The sequence below is a fragment of the Oryctolagus cuniculus genome, chromosome 16, assembly GCF_051225735.1.
Source record: "Oryctolagus cuniculus isolate XC-2025 breed Fujian yellow rabbit chromosome 16, ASM5122573v1, whole genome shotgun sequence".
Classification (NCBI taxonomy): domain Eukaryota; kingdom Metazoa; phylum Chordata; class Mammalia; order Lagomorpha; family Leporidae; genus Oryctolagus; species Oryctolagus cuniculus.
Window position 1 is genome coordinate 7,871,062 of NC_142882.1, and position 22,123 is coordinate 7,893,184.

At 39.7% G+C, this 22,123-nt stretch overlaps 1 protein-coding gene across 1 annotated transcript in view; it reads left to right on the top strand.

Moving 5' to 3' along the window:
• Window positions 1–7,979, top strand: part of LOC138847791 (vomeronasal type-2 receptor 116-like) — a 40,495-nt gene extending 32,516 nt beyond the window's left edge. Inside the window, exons 4-7 of the mRNA XM_089316337.1 lie at window positions 181–987; window positions 2,056–2,283; window positions 2,629–2,752; window positions 7,045–7,979. Of these exons, the coding sequence (XP_089172463.1) occupies window positions 181–987; window positions 2,056–2,283; window positions 2,629–2,752; window positions 7,045–7,979 (2,094 nt within the window). The remainder of the gene's footprint in view (window positions 1–180; window positions 988–2,055; window positions 2,284–2,628; window positions 2,753–7,044) is intronic.
• Window positions 7,980–22,123: the final 14,144 nt, after the last annotated feature.

Sequence of the window (22,123 nt, forward strand, 5' to 3'; positions counted from 1 at the left end):
ATGTTTTTCTCAACCTGTGAGTCTAATGATTCATGAACTAGGAAGATCTCATGTAGTGGGAGATGAGAAAAATGAAATATTCTAAAATCTGACATTTCCATTATCTGCTTAAATTTTTTCAGGAATAATATTTTACACTACAACAATAACCTTACACAGATTTCTTGCCTTTTCCCTTAGCTGACTCTTGGGCCTTTTGAACCTCTTCTGAGTGACAGTGGTCAGTTCCCTTCCCTCTATCAGATGGCACCCAAAGACACTTCTCTGGCCCATGGCATGGTCTCCTTGATGCTCCACTTTGGGTGGACCTGGGTGGGTTTGGCCATCTCAGACCTCCCAAAAGGTATTAAGTTTATGACTGATTTGAAAGTAGAGTTGCAGAAGAATGGCATCTGTGTAGACTTTGTGGAATTGATCCCAGCCACTGTAGAGGCACTTTCTTCATTCCAAAGTATGTTTCATATACAGATCCTAAAATCATCAGCAAATGTGGTGATTCTTTTCTGTGTCACTGAGTCACTCATAGGCACCAGCTTTCATTCATGGAGGGAGTTAATGATGTGGAAAGTCTGGGTCACCACCTCACAATGGGATTTTGCCAGTTCTGAGGTACCTTTCCTGTTCCACTCATTCCATGGGACCCTCATTTTTTCAGACCACCATAGTGAGATCTCTGGTTTCAAAAACTTTCTTCGGACAGCTAACCCTTCCAAGTACCCAGAAGACTCTTACCTCTCCAGATTCTGGTCGCTGGCTTTTAATTGCTCAGTTACTGGGACATCCTGTAAAACTTTGCAGAACTGTCCACTGAATGCCTCCTTGGAATCATTGCCTCCGCATCATTTTGATATGACCATGAGTGATGGGAGTTACAACATATACAATGCTGTATATGCTGTGGCCCATAGTATACATGAGATGCTTCTACAAGAGGTAGAAATGCAGCCAGTGAACAATGGGGCAAAGGTGGCATTTTCTCCCTGGCAGGTAACTTGGTTTCCATTGTTGACAGGTACTCCTGAAGTGATCCCCTTAAGAGCTTCTGCAGGTGTTCAATCCAAGTAGCTTGGGAACCTTTCTGCAAAACAGAAGATAAAAATGAGCCTCTGCCTGTAATTTGTCATTAGCAAAAGGGCTCCAAGGAAAAGTGGGAAGGTAATTTGGATAAGCATCAATGCTGTGACTTAAAATACTCTCCAATTTTGTCAATTTAATTTTGACATGTGAAATACCTAGACTGTGTTATTCCATTTTCAACTTCAGCAGTACAGTAATTATTTTCAGGTTCAAATGTCACTGAGGATGTTCATCTACAATGAACATAAGGAATCTCATATAATTTGCACAGTTCTTTATTCTAGTAACTTTATCACAGCTAGTTCTCCTAGGTACACTGAGAAAATGAGTATTGGCAGCTTGGAATGTACTATTGGAAATGGTCTGAATCTGGCCAGTGCTGCAGCTCAGTAGGCTAATCTTCCACCTTGTGGTGCCAGCACACCAGGTTCTAGTCCCGGTCAGGGCACCGGATTCTGTCCCGATTGCCCTTCTTCCAGGCCAGCTCTCTGCTGTGGCCAGGGAGTGCAGTGGAGGATGGCCCAAGTGCTTGGGCCCTGCACCCCATGGGAGACCAGGACAAGTACCTGGCTCCTGCCTTCAGATCAGCGCAGTGCACCAGCAGCAGCGTGCCAGCCACGGTGGCCATTGGATGGTGAACCATCGGCAAAGGAAGACCTTTCTCTCTGTCCCTCTCTCTCTCACTGTCCACTCTGCCTGTCAAAAAAAAAAAAAAGGAAATAGTCTGAAACTCACAGCTAGATATTTTTGATTCCCCTTGTTTTTGTAGAAAAATGAGTGAAATCATACTTACCTTGATGTAGTTCTCATCAGGTTTTTTTTTTTTTTTTTTTTTTTTTTTTACTTCAATTCATTGGGTGGCCCTAAACAGGTTCAATTGTTTATTTGTGATTACAGACAAAGAGAGGTTTTCTCTAACCTGGGTTTCATGTGTTATTACTTGGGCAGTCTTCATGAGAATATGATGCATTTTTTCAGTTGCACCCATTTCTGAAGAATATCCAATTTACCAATCCAGCTGGTGACCTAGTAAATTTGAATCAGAAGAGAAATTTGGAAGCTGAATATGACATTCTCAACTTTTGGAATTTTCCATATGGTTTTGGACGTAAGGTTAAAGTAGGACGGTTTTCCCCATACGTTTCACAGAGTGAACAGTTGTCTCTCTCTGAGAATTTGATAGAGTGGGCCACAGGAATTACAGAGGTAAGTAGGACTGATCATAAGTTTCACATGACACATTGTTACCCCCCAACTGCTAAGGGAGTATGTGCAGTATGGCTTATTAGAAAGACACTTAGAGACATTAAACCACTCCACTTCCAATCCAAATACTTTCTTATGTTTTTAGTGTCTGAGGAAGGACAGTACACACATTTGTTCGTGCAAATCTTTTGAATCTATTTAAGAAAATCAAATAGAATGTTGTCATTGTGTCAGAAACAGATGTTTACAGTTTCAGTGAACAGGTTTGCAGGACTTGAAAACCCTCTACTTGGAACTTATGTAATAGTCTGAATTACGACCAACACTCATCTGATTTTCGCTCAGATTCCACACTCAGTATGCAGTGTGAGTTGCAGCCCTGGATTCAGGAAAACCCCTCTGGAGGGAAAGCCTGCCTGTTGTTTTGATTGCACACCTTGTCCTGGGAATGAGATTTCCAATCAGACAGGTAAGTCGGTGCCTGCCTCTTGGAGAAGTTGCCACCTGTTTCTTAAATTATCAACTGATCCATGGAAAGAAAATCTGTGGAATATGACTGCTGAGAACAGTCTTTCCCCCCTCAGGTAGCAATTAACCCTTACAATCAATAATAATCCACACAAGAATAAAACTTTCCGCAATACATTCTGTATTATTTAGGAAAGCATACAAAAGACTGAATGTCTCTGGAATGCTGACCATGTTGGAGTTCAGGCTGATATACCTATGGTAAAAAATGAATAGAAACCAAGATTGGAGAATATTCACCCCATAAAACAGTGTGGCATTTCTAAGATTTATTGCATGAATCAGAACTATGCTATCACATGTATCATAAAGATTTTCCAGTTTTTGCTTCTGTTGTATGAATAGTTATTTGTACCATATATTTAGTATCATTCTAATTTTTTGAAACCTATTGTTGATAATGTAAGGTTCTGGCACCAGAGTACAGTCCATGGGAGTAGTGTGGTGTATGTGCTAATTCAGTATAGGAAAACTCATATCTGAGTTCCTTGTGCATGTATAGGTAAAAATACTTTCACCAAATTCAAGTGCACCATGCTTGGAGTGAGAAAGCACAACTCTAAACAAACTGTGTGTTATATGAAAAACTGTCTTAGAAATCATAGAGTATCTCATCCTGGGGATAATACTCAGCAAATATCATAAATGGGGCTAATCTTAGCCTTTGACAAAAGTCATTGCTGCTCAAAATATAAATCTTTAAGAACCTTCTTATGCTTACATATGTACACACATTTATAAAATTCATATCAAAAGAACTCAAGCTGACATACACGGTAATAAGTATGCATAGTGGACCTGGCACTGTGGCACAGTGGGTTTAAGCCCTGGCCTGAAGCACCAGCACCCCATATGGGCGCCGGTTCTAGTCCCAACTGCTCATCTTCTGATCCAGTTCTCTGCTGTGGCTGGGATAGCAGTAGAAGATGGCCCAAGTCCTTGGGCCAATACACACACATGAGAGACTCTGAAGCTGTCTTCAGATCAGCACAGCTCTGGCTGCTGCAGCCATCTGAGGAGTGAACCAGTAGATGGAAGACCTCACTCTGTCTCTACCTCCCTCTGTAACTCTGTCTTTAAAAAAATAAGTATGCATACCAAGGTAGGTCAATGACTGCAAGTTCAGCACAAGCCCTTAAAGGTAAAATGTGGACATTATAAGGAAATTGAAGTAAGTAAAAATTGGAAGAATTTAAAGTTGGTGATCATAAACAAGATTTATGAACCTCAGCAAGATGGAACAGTGTGAACAGTAAGATTACTCTATCTGTGTGTGTGTGTGTGTGTGTATACACAGAGAGCACTGAAGGGGTCTATTTAGATGTAAAAATACTAATATTAGAGCTTATTAATCATTTAATTCTGATACATTGAAAAATATAAAATAAATTCAGATATTCTCAGATAGAAATATTATGAAATATGTTGAGCAATATTTGAAAAATCCAAATATCCTCACAGTTATTAAAATAATTCCCAATACTTGAGTTATGATAAACAATTTTCAGATGAACTCCTTTCTCAACTCCTATGGAGAACAGGAAAAATGGAAAAATTCTGTTTCTTCTATGGGAACATCTCAAGTTGATGATCAAATACTGCCAGATATTTCAGCAAAATGAAATTGTAAGACACTGTTGTTGAAATAAATTCATACATTTGAAATCTCAAACAATGTAAAACTAACAGTATTTTTTAAATAGGCTACATCATGCCCAAAGAGTTTCATAAAATCTAATTCAGTTTATAGTACATGAAAATTGTAATATTAATTAGCATAACTGAAGAAAAATAGGTAATAAAATCTAAGTGATCTATGAATTGTAAACAAAGAACAAAACCACTGAAACATGACAAAAAGAAGGATTAGCTTTCAATCCTAAAGAGTATTTTAGAATGCTACAAAACATGGAAATTATGGCTGAAGATTGGATACAAAGTTGACGAAAGAACGCAACTTCTACAGAAAATTACACAGGAGGTTTGGCTCCATGCATATTTTCAAAAAAGAATGACATTCAACTTACTAAAAAGGAAGATATAAAAGTGGCATCATTTAAAGTGATATTGGGATGGTGTAATGAAATCAGTGAATTGATAATTGAATTAAGTAGTGCTGGTGTACAAAATTGTACAAAGGAGTTACTTTTCCTTACCAATTCTGGAAACCAAAGCTCCAAAAGATGGCACTTGTAATGTCTCAAAAGTATGAAATATACAAAGGTAAGACTAACTAAATATTGGAAGAAATCTGCAAGTTGAGACATCAGTCATCAATGGAGCAATATTTTGAAAATAGGAGGGTACAGATAGAGCTGCAGAGAAAATTCATGTTCAAAGATAAAAAGACAGGAAAGTGGAAATATGGAGTAAGTTTCAAGCTGGTCTACAGACTGACTCTGATTACAGGCAGCATCCTAGTGTGTTCTTTGATGAAAACAGTCAAGGGTGAAAGCTAATCCAGCTGGTATCAAGTGTACAGCTGTTCTGTGTCTCTCTAGAACCTGACCATTTGCCTTCTAATGGTGGTTTGTCAATCAGTGCTTTCCCCTATCATGACATAATCCAGATTCTACCTTAAAGAGATATGTTTTAGTGAGATCACTAGGTGATTTCTGTGCAACCCAAATTCACAAAGTATATCTTCCAGTCCATGATTTTAAGAGTGGGAACCTGGGGCCGGTGCTGTGGTATAGTAGGTTAAGCCTCTGGCTGGGATTCTAGCATCCCAGTTGGTCAGCAGTTTCAGTCCCAGCTGCTTCACTTCTAATGCAGCTCTCTCCTGATGCTTGGGAAAGCAGCAGAAGATGGCCCAAGTTTCAGAGCTCACACCAATACAGGAAGCCCAGAAGAAGCTCCCAGTTACTGGCTTCAAAACAGATGAGGTCCAGCTATTAATGTCTTTTGGGGTGTGAATCACTGGGGGAAGATCATTCCCGTCCTCTTTTTACCTCTTTCCCTTTCTCCCTGTCTCTTTCTCCCTGTCCTCCTCTCCTTCTTTCCCTCTCTCTCCATTCTGCTTCTCCTCCTCCTTCTGAAACTCTGACTTTCATGTAAATTATGAATAAATGAATACTCACTAAAACAAAGACTGCAACCATTGGGTGGTTGAATAGGCCATGAGAGTACAGAGGGAATAACACCATTAAAAGAAGGGCTCATTTCAGGCATGGAAAGCCATGACTCTGCAGTAAAAAATAGACTACATGGAGGATCTCTGTGAGACCTCTGTTGAAAGAAAAGGTCATCAAAAAGGGATGTACTCTTCTCTGAAGTGAGGAGAGAGCAACCACTTTGCGTATGGCCCTGTCCAAATACTGACGGAGTCTCTGGTCACAAAAGGCTCCCATAGCCTTGGCAGATCATGGCAAGAGCCTCAGGTGATCACTGACATCATACATACATAAACATGTTAATCATTAAAGTAACAACAGAGGTCACTGTGTACTTAGTCCCCATGTAGGACCTCTGTCCCTAATGAGTTGTACTATGAGAATCGACTGCAAATTTTGTTCCTAAACTGTGCTGTATATGTGGTCTGTGTGTGTGGATACCAACTGTTGAAATCTATGCTTAACATGGAGTTGGTCCTCTGTATTTGAAATCAAACTAAAAATGAACCATAATGAAGAAGTAGATGGTAGAGGAAGAGGAAGAAGGAGGTGTGATGGGTGTGGGAGTGGGAGGGTGGGTATAGTGAAAAGAACCCCTATATTCCTAAAGGTGAATGTATGAAAAATGCAATCATTAAATAAAAACTTAACAATCAAAGGCTGCTGCTTGCTCTTGTTCCAAGTGAGCATGCAGCAGAATATGCCCTGTATAAGGGCAGAGTAGCCCTCACCACACATGGAACCCCCTGGCATCTTGATCATCAGTTCCCTATCTGAAGAAACAATGAAGAAGGAATTTGTGGTGTTAAAATAACACAGGTTAAGGTATGTTTTAAAGCACCATGAATAGTTTCAGAGAATAGCCCTTATGGCTTCGTTAGCAGAAAAAGAGAATGTACTCATCATTATGTAAGGTACTGAGGAAGATGAAGTATTAACTGGCTAACATGAGGAAGATGGACATAAATAATTGCCAATAATTTTATATGTCATCTTATATGCTGTCTTTCACATCAAATAAGGACTATTTGCCTAAACTAGCTACAATGGGTATTCTTGAAGGTACTTGTGAATCAAGAATAACTGAACTTGGGATGATGTTTATTACATTTCTCACCAGATATGGACCAATGTGTGAACTGTCCAGATCTTCAGTATGCCAACACAGAGCGAGACCAGTGCTTCCACAAAAAAGTGACCTTTCTGTCGTTTGAAGATCCCCTGGGGATGACCCTGGTCTGCACAGCTCTGTGCTTTTCTATCCTCGCAGTTGTTTTTCTTGGTATCTTTGTGAAGCACCGAGACACTCCCATAGTCAAGGCCAACAATCGTTGTCTCAGCTATATCCTGCTCATTGCCCTCACCTTCTGCTTCCTCTGCTCCTTATTGTTCATTGGTCATCCCAACACAACCACCTGTGTCCTCCAGCAGACCATGTTTGGAGTGGCATTCACCGCAGCTGTTTCCACCATCCTGGCCAAAACTATCACTGTGCTTCTGGCCTTCAAGGTCACTGCCCCAGGGAAAAGAATGAGACACTGGCTGCTATCAGGGGTACCTAACTCCATTATTCCCATCTGCTCCCTGATCCAACTGGCTCTCTGTGCCATCTGGATTGGGACTTCTCCTCCCTTTATTGACACAGATGCACACTCTGAGCATGGCCACATCATCCTGGTGTGCAACAAGGGCTCAGTCACTGCCTTCTACTGTGTCCTGGGCTACCTGGGTTCCTTGGCCCTGGTGAGCTTCACTGTGGCTTTCCTAGCCAGGAATCTGCCTGACACCTTCAATGAAGCCAAATTCCTGACGTTCAGCATGCTGGTGTTTTGCAGTGTCTGGGTGACCTTCCTGCCTGTCTACCACAGCACCAAAGGGAAGGTCATGGTGGCTGTGGAGGTCTTCTCCATCTTGTGCTCCAGTGCAGGGCTCCTGGGCTGCATCTTTGTTCCAAAGTGCTACATTATTCTCTTCAGACCTGAGAAGAATGCTTTGAAAGGATTAAGGGATAGAATAGTTTCCAAGGAAACAGATGTTCTGAAGAATAGCTCTTAAGTCTCTCGCAGTTTTCAATGGTTAGAAACTAAGATTTATAAAACCAATTTTGCATTGTGATGTTATAAAAAAATTACACAATGTAACCATATTATGAATGTTTTATGCTTCTCTTAAAATGTATTTGTTCTGAAGCACCAACTCATAGAAAAGAAAGGGAGAGTAGGAAAAACCTTCCATCTGGTGATAGACGCTGAAGATATCTGCTGTGGCCCAGTGCTGGTTCTTGCCAAACGAAGATTATTTCAGTTGTCCATTTGAGTGTCAGCATCTTATGCCATCTTCTACTGCTTTTTCTGGATCATTAACAGGGAGCTGCATTCCAAGTGGAACAGCCAGGATAGGAACTGGCACCCACATTGGATGTCATAGTTACAAGTGGTGGTTATATCCACTACACCCTCATGCTGGTCCCAATCCTCCTTTCTTCAAAAATAATACTGTGTATAAATTTCTTAGTCTGAGTTTCATGTTCACAAACACAAACTGATCTCAGATAAAGTCTCTCCTTGAAACTTTTCATTGCTTTTCATTTCTGTGTTTTCATTGTCACCTGGTGGACATGGTAATATACTTATTTTAATAAAATGAGTTACACGTTTGCTGTTTTCTAAGATTTATTCATTTATTTGAAAGAGTTTACACAGAGAGAGGAGAGGCAGAGGAAGAGAGGTCTTCCATCTGTTCAGTTCACTTCCTATTAGCCGCATTGGATAGAGCTGCACTGACCTGAAGAAAGGAGCCAGGGTTTCCTGGTGCAGGGTCCCAGAGACTTGGGCCATTTTCTGCTGCTTTCCCAGGCCATAGCAGAGAGCTGGATGAGAAATGGAGCACCAGTTCTCAAACTGGCCCCCATATGGAATGGCGGGGCTTCAGGCCAGGGCGCTAACCTGCTGTACCACAGCGTCTGCCCCTGTTTGCTGCTTTTATTCATTCATTAGTGTATTTATTCATTCATTATTCATTTACTATTAATGTCAGCTTTATAATAGAGTTGCAATATTTCAGTGTAAATATTAGACATGTTAAATCATTTTAATGTGTATAATGCATTGTCCTGAAACTCTTGTAGTACAACACATTAAGGACAGAGGTCCAGCATGGGGAGCAAGTGCACAGTGACTCCTGTTGTTGATTTAACAACTGACACTCTTAGCTATGATGTCAGTGATCACCTGAGGCTCTTGACATGAGCTGCTAAGGTTATGGAAGCCTTTTGAATTCACAAACTCTGTCAGTTTTTTATTCAGGGGCATATGTGAAGTGGAAGTTCTATGCTCCCTTCAGCATAAAGTACATCCTTCTTTGATGGCTTTTTCTTTCCACTGGGGTCTCACTCACAGAGATACTTCATGCAGAACCATTTTTGCCACTATGTCTTGTCTTTCCATGCCTGAAATTCTCTCATCATGTTTTCAGTCAGGCCTCAGGGGCTGATTCTGAGGTCAGAGTGCTGTTTAGGGTGTTTGTCATTCTATGAGTCTGTTGTGTTGACTGCTTCCCATGTTGGAACTTTCCCTTCTTTGTAATTCTGTCTATTGTTATTATCAGGCACTTGGTCTTATTTATGTGATCCCTTTGCCTGATGTTCCTATGTATATGATCAAGTCCATACTTAATATGATCAATTTTACACATAAGATGGGAACAGAGCCACCCAGCTAAATGGGATTTGGAGTCCATGGAACATTTTTAGCTTCACCATTAGGGGTAGGTTTGTGTGAATGTGTGCTGATCTGTACAGCTCCTCCCTCTTCCATTCCCATTCTTATTTTGAACTGGAATCTATTTTCAATTGATAATACATTTATGATTAATTCTAGGTTAAGTAAGGAGTTTAGCTAATGGTATTAAGTAGAGAAGAAAAAAAGAATGAAGAACTAGATAAAGTGAAATAATAAAGTGCTCCTCGACAGTCAAACCAAGGCCACGGGCTGTTCAAGTAATTGCTTCTCATAGTGTTTATTTCGCTTCTACAGGTTTCCTTTTAGGTGCTCTGTTGGTTGTCACAAATCAGAGAGAAGATATGACATTTGTCCCTTTGGGACTGGCTTCTTTCACTAAGTATGATATTTTCCAGATTCATCCATTTGTTGTAAATGACCAAATTTCATTCTTTTAAACAGCTGATAGTTTTCCATATAGTACATATCCCATAGTTTCTTTCTTTCTTTTTTTGACAGGCAGAATGTACAGTGAGTGACACAGAGAGAAAGGTCTTCCTTTTCCATTGGTTCACCCCCCCCAATGTCCGATGCACCTGGAGCAGTGTGGCTGGTGCTCCAGGCTGTTCTGAAGCTAGGAGCCAGGTGCTTCTCCTGGTCTCCCATGTGGTTGCAGGGCCCAAGCACTTAGGCCATCCTCCACTGTACTCCTGGGCCACAGCAGAGAACTGGACTGGAAGAGGAGCAACCAGGACAGAATCCAGTGCCCTGAGTGGGACTAGAACCCAGGGTGTTGGCACCGCAGGTGGAGGATTAGCCTAGTGAGCTGTGGCACCGGCTCCATAGTTTATCTAGTCTTTGGTTAATGGGCATTTAGGTTGATTCCATATCTTGGCTATTGTGAATTGAGCTACAATAAACATACAGGTGCAGATATCTCTTTTATTTGCTGACTTCATTTCCTTTGGGTACATTCCAAGGAGTGGGATGGATGGATCCTAGGGTAGGGCTATATTCAGATTTCTGAGGTATCTCAAAACTGTTTTCCATGGTGGCTTTACCAGTTTGCATTCCCAGCAGCAGTGAATTAGGGTACCTTATTCCCCACATCCTCATTGGCATTTTTGTTTGTTGATTTCAGTATGAGAGCCATTCTAACTGGAGTGTGGTGAAACCTCATTGTGGTTTTCATTTGCATCTCCCTAATGGCTAGTGATCCTGAGCATTTTTTCATGTGTCTGTAGGCCACTTGCATTTTGTTTTTTGAGAAATGCCTACATGCTTTGCCCACTTCTTGACTAGGTTGTTTCCTTGGCTATTGTTGAGTTGTTTGATCGCTTTATATATTCTGGTTATTAATCCTTTATCACTTGTGTGGTTTGCAAATAATTTATCCCATTCTACTTGTTGCTTCTTTACTTTACTGTTTGTTTTCCATACAGAAGCTTTGCAATTTGATGTAATCCCACTTGTTAATCTTGGTTTTTATTGCCTGTGCCTCTGGGGTCTTTTCAAGGAACACTGTGCCTAGGCTGATGTCTTGCAGGGTTTCCCCAATGCTCTCTAGTACTTTGATGGTATTGGGTCATAGATTTAGGTCTTTAATCCATTTTGAATGGATTTTTTGTGTAAGGTGTAAGGAAGGGGCCTTGCTTCATATTTCTGCATGTGGAAATCCCTGTCCTTGCTCTAGGGAGTGGTTTTATCTACTTGAATGAATATAAGTTGGCTGTTATAGATTTTTGGATTGATTTCTGCATTTCTATTCTGTTCCATTGGTCTATGCATCTGTTTTTGTACCAATACCATGCTGTTTTGATATTAACTGCTTTGTAGTATGTCTTTAAATCTGGTATTGTGATGCCTCTGGTTGTATTTGTGTTGTCTAAGATTGTTTACTTATCCTAGACCTCTTGGGTTTCCAAACGAATTTCAACATCATCTATTCTACATCTGAGAAGAATGTATTTGCTATTTTGAATGGTATTGCATTGAATCTGTAATTATTTTCAGAAGAATGGACATTTTGGTGATGATGATTTTTCTGATCTGTGAACATGGAAATTTTTTCCATTTTTAAATGCCATCTTTTATTTCTCTTTTTAGAGTTTTGTAATTCTCATCATAGAGATCTTTTTTCCCTTGGTTAAATTTTTTCCAAGGTATTTACTTTTTTGTAGCTATTGTGAATGGCATTGATCTTAGATATTCTTTTTTTAAAAAAAAAACTTTTATTTAATGAATATAAATTTCCAAAATACAGAATATGGATTACAATGGCTTCCCCTCATAACGTCCCTCCCACCCGCAACCCTCCTATTTCCTACTCCCTCTCCCCTTCCATTCACATCAAGATTCATTTTTGTTTCTCTTTATATATAGAAGATCAGTTTAGCATACATTAAGTAAAGATTTCAAAAGTTTGTTCCCACACAGAAACATAAAGTGAAAAATACTCTTTGAGTACTAGTTACAGCATTAAATTTCAATGTACAGCACATTAAGGACAAAGATCCTACATGAGGAGTAAGTGCACAGTGACTCCTGTTCTTGACTTAACAAATTGACACTCTTGTTTATGGCATCAGTAATCAACCTAGGCTCTTGTCATGAGCTGCCAAGGCTATGGAACACCCCTGAGTTCACTGACTCTGATAATTTTTAGACAAGGTCATGGTCAAGTGGAAGTTCTTTCCTCCCTTCAGAGAAAGGTACTTCCTTCTTTGATGACCCATTCTTTCCACTGGGATCTCACTCACGGAGAAATTTCATGTAGGTTTTTTTTTTTTTTTTTTCAGAGTGTCTTGGCTTTCCATGCCTGAAATACTCTCATGGGCTTTTCAGCCGGATCCGCATGCCTTAAGGGCTGATTCTGAGGCCAGAGTGCTGTTTAGGATATCTGCCATTCTATGGATCTGCTGTGTATCTCACTTCCCATGTTGGATCATTCTCTCCCTTTTTGATTCTATCAGCTAGTATTTGCAAACACTAGTCTTGCTTATGTGATCCCTTTGGTTCATAGTCCTATCATTATGATCAATTGTGAACAGAAATTGATCCCTGGGACTAGTGAGATGGCATTGGTACTTGCCACCTTGATGGGATTGAATTTCAATGCCCTGGTATGTTTCTAACTCTACCAGTTGAGGTAAGTCAGCTTGAGCATGTCCCGAATTGCACATCTCTTCCCTCTCTTATTCCCACTCTTATATTTAACAGTGATCACTTTTCATTTAAGTTTCAGCACTTAAGAAGAATTGTGTATTGATTGCAGTATTCAACCAAAAGTATTAAGTAGAACAAACAAAAAAATACTAAGTGGGATCACATATCCAGTGCTCATCAACAGTCAGGATGAGCGCTGATCAAGTCACCGTTTCTCATAGTGTTCATTTCACTTTAACAGGTTTCCTTTTTGGTGCTCAGTTAGTTGTCACCTATCAAGGAGAACAAGTGGTATTTGTCCCTTTGTGATTGGCTTATTTCACTCAGCATAATGTTTTCCAAATTCCTAAGCATGATCACTTCTCAGTTAAAATTTAAACACCTAAGAATAATTGTGTGTTAATTACAGAATTCAACCAACGGTACTAGAACAACAACAACAACAAAAAACACTAAAATGGATACAGTATTACATTGTACCTCAACCGTCAGGACAAGAGCTGATCAAGTCACTGTTTCTCATAGTGTCCATTTCATTTAAACAATTTTCCCTCTTGGTGGTCAGTTAGTTGTCATTGATCAGGGCGAACATATGATATTTGTCCCTTTGGGACTGGCTCAATTTACTCAGCATGATGTTTTCCAAATTCCTCCATCTTGCTGCAAATGACCGGGTTTCTTTGTTTTTGACTGCTGTATAGTATTCTATAGAGTACATGTCCCATAAATTCTTTATCCAGTCTACCATTGATGGGCATTTGGGTTGGTTCCAGGTCTTAGCTATTGTGAATTGAGCTGCAATAAACATTAATGTGCAGACAGCTTGTTTGTTTGCCAATTTCATTTCCTTTGGGTAAATTCCAAGGAGTGAGATGGCTGGGTTGAATGGTAGGGTTATATTGAGGTTTCTGAGAACTCTCCAGACTGACTTCCATAGTGGCTTAACCAATTTGCATTCCCACCAACAGTGGGTTAGTGTCCCTTTTTCCCCACATCCTCACAAGCATCTATTGTTGGTAGATTTCTGAATGTGAGCCATTCTAACCAGGGTGAGGTGAAACATTGTGGTTTTGATTTGCATTTCCCTGATTTCTAGTGATCTTGAAAATTTTTTCATGTGTCTGTTGGCCCTTCTCTTAAGTGGGTTGTTTGTTTTGAACTTGTGGAATTTCTTGATTTCTTTGTAGATTCTGGTGATCAACCCTTTATCTGTTGCACAGTTTGCAAATGTGTTTCCCATTCAGTCGGTTGTCTCTTCACTTTCCTGACTGTTTCTTTTGCAGCACAGAAACTTCTCAATTTGATGCAATCCTAATAGTTGATTTTGGCTTTGACTGCCTGTGCTTCTGGGGTGTTTACAAAGAAGTCATTTCCGATACCTATATCTTGCAGGGTTTTTCCAATGCTCTCTAATAATTTGATGGTGTCAGGTCATAGATTTAAGTCTTTAATCCATGTTGAGTGGATTTTTGTGTAAGGTGAAAGGTAGGGGTCTAGCTTCATGATTCTGCATGTGGAAATCCAATTTCCCCAGCAGCATTTATTGAATAGGCTGTCCTTACTCCAGGGATTGGTTTTGGATCCTTGATCAAATATGAGTTGGCTGTAGATGTTTGAATTGATTTCTGGTGTTTCAATTCTGTTCCAGTGGTCTATCCATCTGTTTCTTTACCAGTACCATGCCGTTTTGATTACAACTGCCCTGTCGTATGTCCTGAAGTCTGGTATTGTGATGCCTCCGGCTTTGTTTTTGTTGTACAAGATTGCTTTAGCTATTCGAGGTCTCCTGTGTCTCCATATAAATTTCAGCACCATTTTTTCCAGATCTGAGAAGAAGGTCTTCGGTATCTTGATTGGTATTGGATTGAATCTATAAATTGCTTTTGGGAGAATGGACATTTTGATGATATTGATTCTTCCAATCCATGAGCATGGAAGATTTTTCCATTTCTTGGTATCCTCTTCTATTTCTTTCTTTAAGGTTTTGTAATTTTCATCGTAGAGATCTTTAACGTCCTTGGTTAAGTTTATTCCAAGGTATTTGATTGTATTTGTAGCTATTGTGAATGGGATTGATCTTAGAAGTTCTTCCCCAGCAATGGCATTGCATGTGTATACAAAGGCTGTTGAATTTTGTGCATTGATTTTATACCCTGCTACTTTGCCAAAATCTTCTATGAGTTCCAATAGTCTCTTAGTAGAGTTCTTTGGGTCCCCTAAATTCTTTATTCTAAATTCTTTAGAATCATATTATCTGCAAAGAGGGATAGTTTGAGTTCTTCCTTCCCAATTTGTATCCCTTTAATTTCTTTTTCTTGCCTAATAGTTCTGGCTAGAACTTGCAGAACTATATTGAATAGCAGTGGTGAGAATGGGCATCCCTGTCAGGTACCAGATCTCAGTGGAAATGCTTCCAACTTTTCCCCATTCAATAGGATATTGGCTGTGGGTTTTCCATAGATTGCTTTGATTGTATTGAGGAATGTTCCTTCCAAACCCAGTTTGCTTAGAGTTTTCATCATGAAAGGGTGGTGTATTTTATCAAATGATTTTTCGGCATCTATTGAGATAATCATATGGTTTTTCTTCTGCAGTCTGTTAATGTGGTGTATCACATTGATTGATTTGCGCACATTAAACCATCCCTGCATACCAGGGATAAATCCCACTTGGTCTGGGTGGATGATCTTTCTGATGTGTTGTTGCATTCTATTGGTGAGAATTTTATTGAGGATTTTTGCATCTATGTTCATCAGGGATATTGGTCTGTAATTCTCTTTCAATGCTGCATCTTTTTCCGGCTTAGGAATTTAGGTGATGCTGGCTTCATGGAAAGAATTTGGGAGGACTCCCTCTTTTTTGATTGTTCTGAATAGTTTGAGAAGAATTGGAGTCAGTTCTTCTTTAAATGTCTGGTGAATTCAGCAGTGAATTTATCTGGTCCTGGGCTTTTCTTTGTTGGGAGGGCCTTTATTACTGTTTCAATTTCTGTCTCAGTTATGGGTCTGTTTAGGTTTTCTATGTCTTCATGGTTTAATTTAGCTAGGTTGCATGTGTGCAAGAATCTATCCATTTCTGATAGGTTTCCCTGTTTGCTGGCATACAAGTCCTTGTAGTAATTTCTGATGATTCTTTTTATTTCTGTGGTGTCTGTTGTTACATTTGCTTTTTCATCTCTGATTTTATTGATTTGGGTCTTTTCTCTTCTTTTTTTAGTTAGTTGGGCCAATGGGGTGTCAATTTTGTTTATTTTTTCAAAAAACCAGCTCCTCGTTTGGCTGATTTTTTGTAATTTTTTTTGGATTCAATCCTGTTGATTTCTTTGATTTTAATTATTTCTCTTCTCCTACTAGATTTGGGTCTTGTTTGCTGTAGGTTTCCTAGATCCTTGAGATGCAGTGAAAGCTCCTCTATTTGGTGCCTTTCCAATTTCTTGATGTAGGTACCTATTGATATAAACTTTCCTCTTAACACTGCTTTTCCTGTATCACATAAGTTTTGGTATGTTGTGCTGTTATCCCCATTTACTTGCAGAAAATTTTTGATTTCTCTTTTAATTTCTTCTATGACCCATTGTGCATTCAGGAGCATGTTGTTCAATCTCCATGCATTTGCTTATCTCTAGGGATTCCTGAGTTGCTAATTTCCAACTTCATTCCTTTATGGTCTGAGAAGCTGCATGGTATGATTCTAATTCTTTTGAATTTGCTGAGACTTGCTTTATGGCCTAGTATGTGGTCAATCCTAGAGAAGGTTCCATGTACTGCTGAGAAGAATGTAAAATCTTTAGCTGTAGGATGAAAAGTTCTGTAGATATCTGTTAGATCCATTTGGGCTATAGTGTCATTTAAATCTACTGTTTCCTTGTTGATCTTCTGTCCTGTTGATCTGTCTATTTCTGAGAGTGGGGTATTGAAGTCCCCCAGTACTATTGTATTGGGGTCTAAGTCTCCCTTTAAGTCCCTTAATAAATCTTTTAGATAAACCGGTGCCATGTAATTAGGTGCATATACATTGATAATTGTTATATCTTCCTGTTGAATTGATCCATTAATCATTATATAGTGCCCCTCTTTGTCTCTCTTAACAGTTTTTGTGGTAAAGTTTATGTTGTCTGATATTAAGATGGCTGCACCTGCTCTTTTTTCATTTCTGTTGGCATGGTATAACTTTTTCCAGCCTTTCACTTTCAGTCTGTATGGATCTTTACTGGAAAGATGTGTTTCTTGTAAGTAACAAATAGATGGGTTTTGTTCCTTAACCCAATCAGCCAATCTGTGTCTTTTACCGGGACAGTTCAGGCCATTAACGTTCAATGTGACTATTGATAAGTAGTAGCTTTACCCTGCCATTTGCCAAAGATATTTTCTGATATATGTTTTGAACTTCCTGTGATCTTTTGGTGTGATGTTTCCTTCCTTTATCTTCTTTCATATTGATGACCGTGTTTCTGTGTTTCTGTGTGTAACACATCTTTAAACATCTTTCGCAGGGCTGGACGTGTGGCAACAAATTCTTTCAATTTCTGTTTGTTGTGAAAGGTCTTTATCTCACCTTCATTCACAAATGAGAGCTTAGCAGGATATAATATTCTGGGCTGGCAATTTTTCTCTCTTAGTACCTGGGCTATATCTCGCCATTCCCTCCTAGCTTGTAGAGTTTCTGATGAGAAGTCAGCTGTGAGTCTGATTGGAGATCCTCTGAGAGTAATCTGACATTTCTCTCTTACACATTTTAGGATCTTTTCTTTATCTTCACTGTGGAGAGTTTAATTACAACGTGTCGTGGTGAGGATCTCTTTTGGTCATGTTTATTAGGGGTTCTATGAGCTTCCTGTACTAGTATGTCTCTGTCCTCCAAACCTGGGAAATTTTCTGCTAGTATCTCCCTTAAAAGGCCTTCTAATCCTTTCTCTCTCTCCATGCCTTCAGGAACTGCTAGAACCCAAATTTTGGTTTTTTTAATAGTATCCTGAAGATTCCAGACAATATGTTTTAGATTTCTAATTTCCTCTTCTTTTCTTTTGTCTAACTGTATATTTTCCTGTGTTCTGTCTTCTAAGTCCGATATTCTCTCTTCTGCTTCACCCATTCTCTTTTTAAGGCTCTCTAATGTGTTTGTCATTTGATCTATTGAATTCTTCACTTCATTATGATTTCTCATCACTATCACAGTTTCCTGTTCTACTAGTTGTTTCATTTCATTTTGATTCCTCCTTAATATTTCATTTTCATGAGAGAGATTTTCTATCTTGTCCATTAAGGATTTCTGTAGTTCAAGAATTTGTTTTTGAGAACTTCTTAATGTTCTTATCAATTTTTTGAGATCTGCTTCTTGCATTTCTTCTATGTCATCATCTTCATAATCTTGAATTGGGGTGTCTTTTTCATTTGGGGACATCATAGTGACTTCCTTGTTTTTATTACCTCGGTTTTTGCATTTGTTATTTGGCATATTGGAGATATTCTTTGGTTTCTTCAGTGTGGTGTTTTTTCTCATTATACTGTGACTCTAGGTTAAGTGGACTGTCTGCTTTTGATGGATCCTTAGAGCTGTGATATGTGTGGCCAGAGAGCTCTGTTTGGTTCTTCAGGGTTAAGGGTGTGCCAAAGGTGACTCACCCAGATTGTTCTCTCACTTGCACGCTCTCTCTCTCTCTCTGTCTCTCTCTCTCTCTTTGACTCAGTTGGGAAGTAATTGCACACAGCTGAGTGGAATTGAGGGTAGTTGATGTATGAAACTGGCTCCTGTGGGTATTCATCTGCTTACCCCTGGGACCACACAAAGAGTTTATGCAGCCCTCAGTGTGGTCAAATTTCTCTGCAGTCTCTCACCAGGTTGCCCATGTAACCAAGTTTGTGTACTCAATGAGTTCTCTCACCCCCATCAGATTTTCAGTCTCAGTTCATTAGCTCCACACTTTCACTAGGTCTTATCCTCCTGTTATTTCTCCCTACCAGCATCAGGTTTTTCTGCTTGGCTATGGTGGGCGCTGCTTTACATATGTAAAATGGTGCCTGCTCTTTGTCTTGCTTGGCTTTGTAAGGTGAGTGCAGAGAGAGGCTAATGTCCATGCCAGTTCCCCTTATTTATTCATTTTTTTCTCTCCTCCAGTCAGCCTGGTGATCTTTCCCCCTGTGGGGCTTCAGGCCTCATTCCCTGTAGGCTCTTTCTGCCTTTCCCTGCCAATGTCTTGGGCTACCGGGGTTTTTGTCTCACCTCCCCTTCCAGCGCTGGTGCGCAGACTCTGCAGCTCGGTTTCTGCGGCAGCTCGGCGTCCGTGGCTCGGCTTCCATATGGTGGGCGACTTTGCTCTCCCCGTATGTCCTCCGTGTCACATCTACTAGATCCAGAAGAGTTTCCTCTGCAATTATTTCCTGAGCCTTTTACTGAGGCTACAGTAACTCCACTTTTATTAAACTATCTTTTCCCGGACTATCAGTGTGCGCCCTCACTATTCCACCATCTTGGCTCTGCCCCCCAGAAAACCTATTTTTGGCACATCTTTTCTACACCCAGGTGCTTTGATGATATCAAAGTCTATGGTTAGCAAGATCCTAGAGACAAACTGCTCTTAGATTTAATCCAAAAACTTTGCTGTTTAATATGACACAAATAGACTGCCTCACAGGGTGCAATGGGAGCTGTCAGGTGAGAACATGGAAGGGACAGTCTCAGTCAGCACTTAGCCAAGAGCATTCCAGCATCAGACTCCACAGAGGACAAAAGAGGAGGGGGTCACCTCACACACCCAGTATCCTCATCTCTGGCCTCAAGAATTCTGAAAAATAAATTCCTGATGTTAAGTAAGAAAGTCATGGTATGTTGTTATATTGAAAATCTAGGTGACTAACACAACAATCAAATTAATATGAACACTAATTAATTTTATTTGAGTCAACAGCTGACTCTCTCAGGTCCTTGGATTTTGTATTTGAGCAAATATCAGAACAGGCTCTGAATATTCTGTCTAAATTGCCTGCACCATGAAGAAGAGAAACTGATTTTCAAAGGAAACCATAATAAATTAAATGCAAATCACTCTTGTTAAGTTTTTGCACATGTTCCATTCATGGGCCAAAATGGTTATTTAAAATAGCACATCATTAAATGATTCCCTGAACAGTGTCAACATGAATACAACTTCGTGCAAGGTCATAGGATTGAAGAATAACTCACCTGAAGGCTCTGTAGCCAGCAGAGACAGGATATCCAATTCAGGAGAATGGTGGAGCACAAGGCTTGGGATCTATAACTGTTAAGCCTGTTTCTTATCAAACCTGAGCATCAGCTCCCATCCTAAATCAGGAAACTAACTCAGATTCAGAACCTGTAAGAAGGAGAATCATGAAATGCAGAACATTTAGAAGATGTCAGAATCACTTTCTGGGGTACTTCAAGTACTGTAGATCAAAAGGCATGGCACCTAGTGAAGCTGAATGGCTGCTATCTAGTTTTCTATGGAAATTTAAAAAGTATCTTAAAATAACTAATTACTACTGGTAGAAGTTCTAACTCCAAATAGGTCTTATTCTCTGAATCTTTCCTCCAGACTTGCATGCAGATAGACTTGCAGGTGAAGAAAAAACATCATGCATTTCTACAGGCACTTTCACAAAACTTCCTCAAGGAGAGAACAGGTGCCCCTTGTATTTCAATAGCCCCATGAATTCAGTCATGTTGTACTGGCTACTTCATGTTGATGGCTTATTCATGCTTGCTGTGTGCCTAAGAGGAAGAGGAATCTTTCAATTTTGGGACACAGGATTTTATGTTTCCAACATATCACTCTTTTCAAGTATCTTTATATTATGTATGTTGCTTTTTGAGGAGATAAGTTGAAAATCCTCCTTCTAAGCAAAAATGTATTTTCTGATCTATATTGTTCCTATTCCTTTATTTATCATTCTTCCAGTTTTTCTCTAATTGCTCTGTCCTCTTCATCTCCTCCTCCTCCTCTTCTCCATAAAGCTGTGTATGATCTCTACCAAACAGGCTTTGTCTGACAGTTTGCAAAATAATATGATATATAATTCCAGCCTTTATCTCTTCAAACAGATATAAGTAGTAAGAAGATATTTTGACACTGGGAAAGCTAACAGTTGGGGGTTTAGTGTCTGAAGCACTTATTGTAAATTTAATATTGTTTTATTCTGCTGTCATAAAAATAGTCTATTTTTGTTTCACATGTCTAATGAGGCAACTTTATAAGGTCCTTCTTAGTGATTTTTCACCTGTTAAGTACCTGTATTCTTATGAGGATCTTTTCCTCTACTTAAGAATCATGTTGGTTTCTTCTGGACATAGGATGATCCCATGTGGAGTGCTTTCATTTTCTTGACCATACTCATTGATTATCTGGTATTCCCACATTTACGTGCCTCAGTTTGATATAGACCTACACACAAATCTTTTCCTATTAGGATGAATCTTGGCCTTTGTCTGTTTTTGGTTTATACGAAGATGTTCAAGTGTTTGCAATCCACTTCCTTTATTCCTGGGGTTTTCTCCTCAAGCAAATTCAACAAAGTAATCAGAATTATACTGTTTGAAAGAGCTTGATGCTTTGTGTTAGAAACTCTCATGATTTCTTTGAGAAGAAAGAGAGGGGACTTTCAAATCAGTAATTTTGCAGAATTGGGCAGAGGCTCCTACTCACCTCATGTGGGGCTGAACCCCACTGGCCACACCCAGATCTACCAGATAAGACATCACAGAGTGTATCTCAGCAGTCCCCCTGTTTAAGAATGTTCTCAAGGTGATTTTGAGGTTTGCAGAAACAAGGAAAGAAAAAAAATAACTTTCTCTTCATACACTAGAGTCTCAGTGAGGTAAGACTTCCTATTCCAGAATAAAAACAATCCATAATATACTGTTCAAGTAAGATGTAAATTTCCAGCCCAAGAGAGACAAGGTGCATTAGAATTATTTTCCATTACAGGATTACTAGGTTTCACCAAAGTGGTGGGGAAGAAGCCATAAGGACTCTCCTTCCTCACAATTCCCCAGGAGAACCCTCACATTGACCTATCCTGGCTCCTCTCCAGGTCACACAACCTGGTACAGAGCCTGGGAGGCTCATCAAATTGCAGAGCAATGAGGAGCAGATGGGGCAGTGACAGGAACACATTTTTCTCCTCTGCAGCTCAGCTTTTGGAGGCCACACTCATAAAGCCTCTTATCTTCAGAGTCTGCACAAAAGAGCCAAGGCAAGGTGGGACCTCTTCTCATTCCCCATGCCTCATGACCCATATTCCTGTACAGGACATGCTTCCTGCCTCTGTCCTGTCATGAGAAACCTGTACTCAACATGCT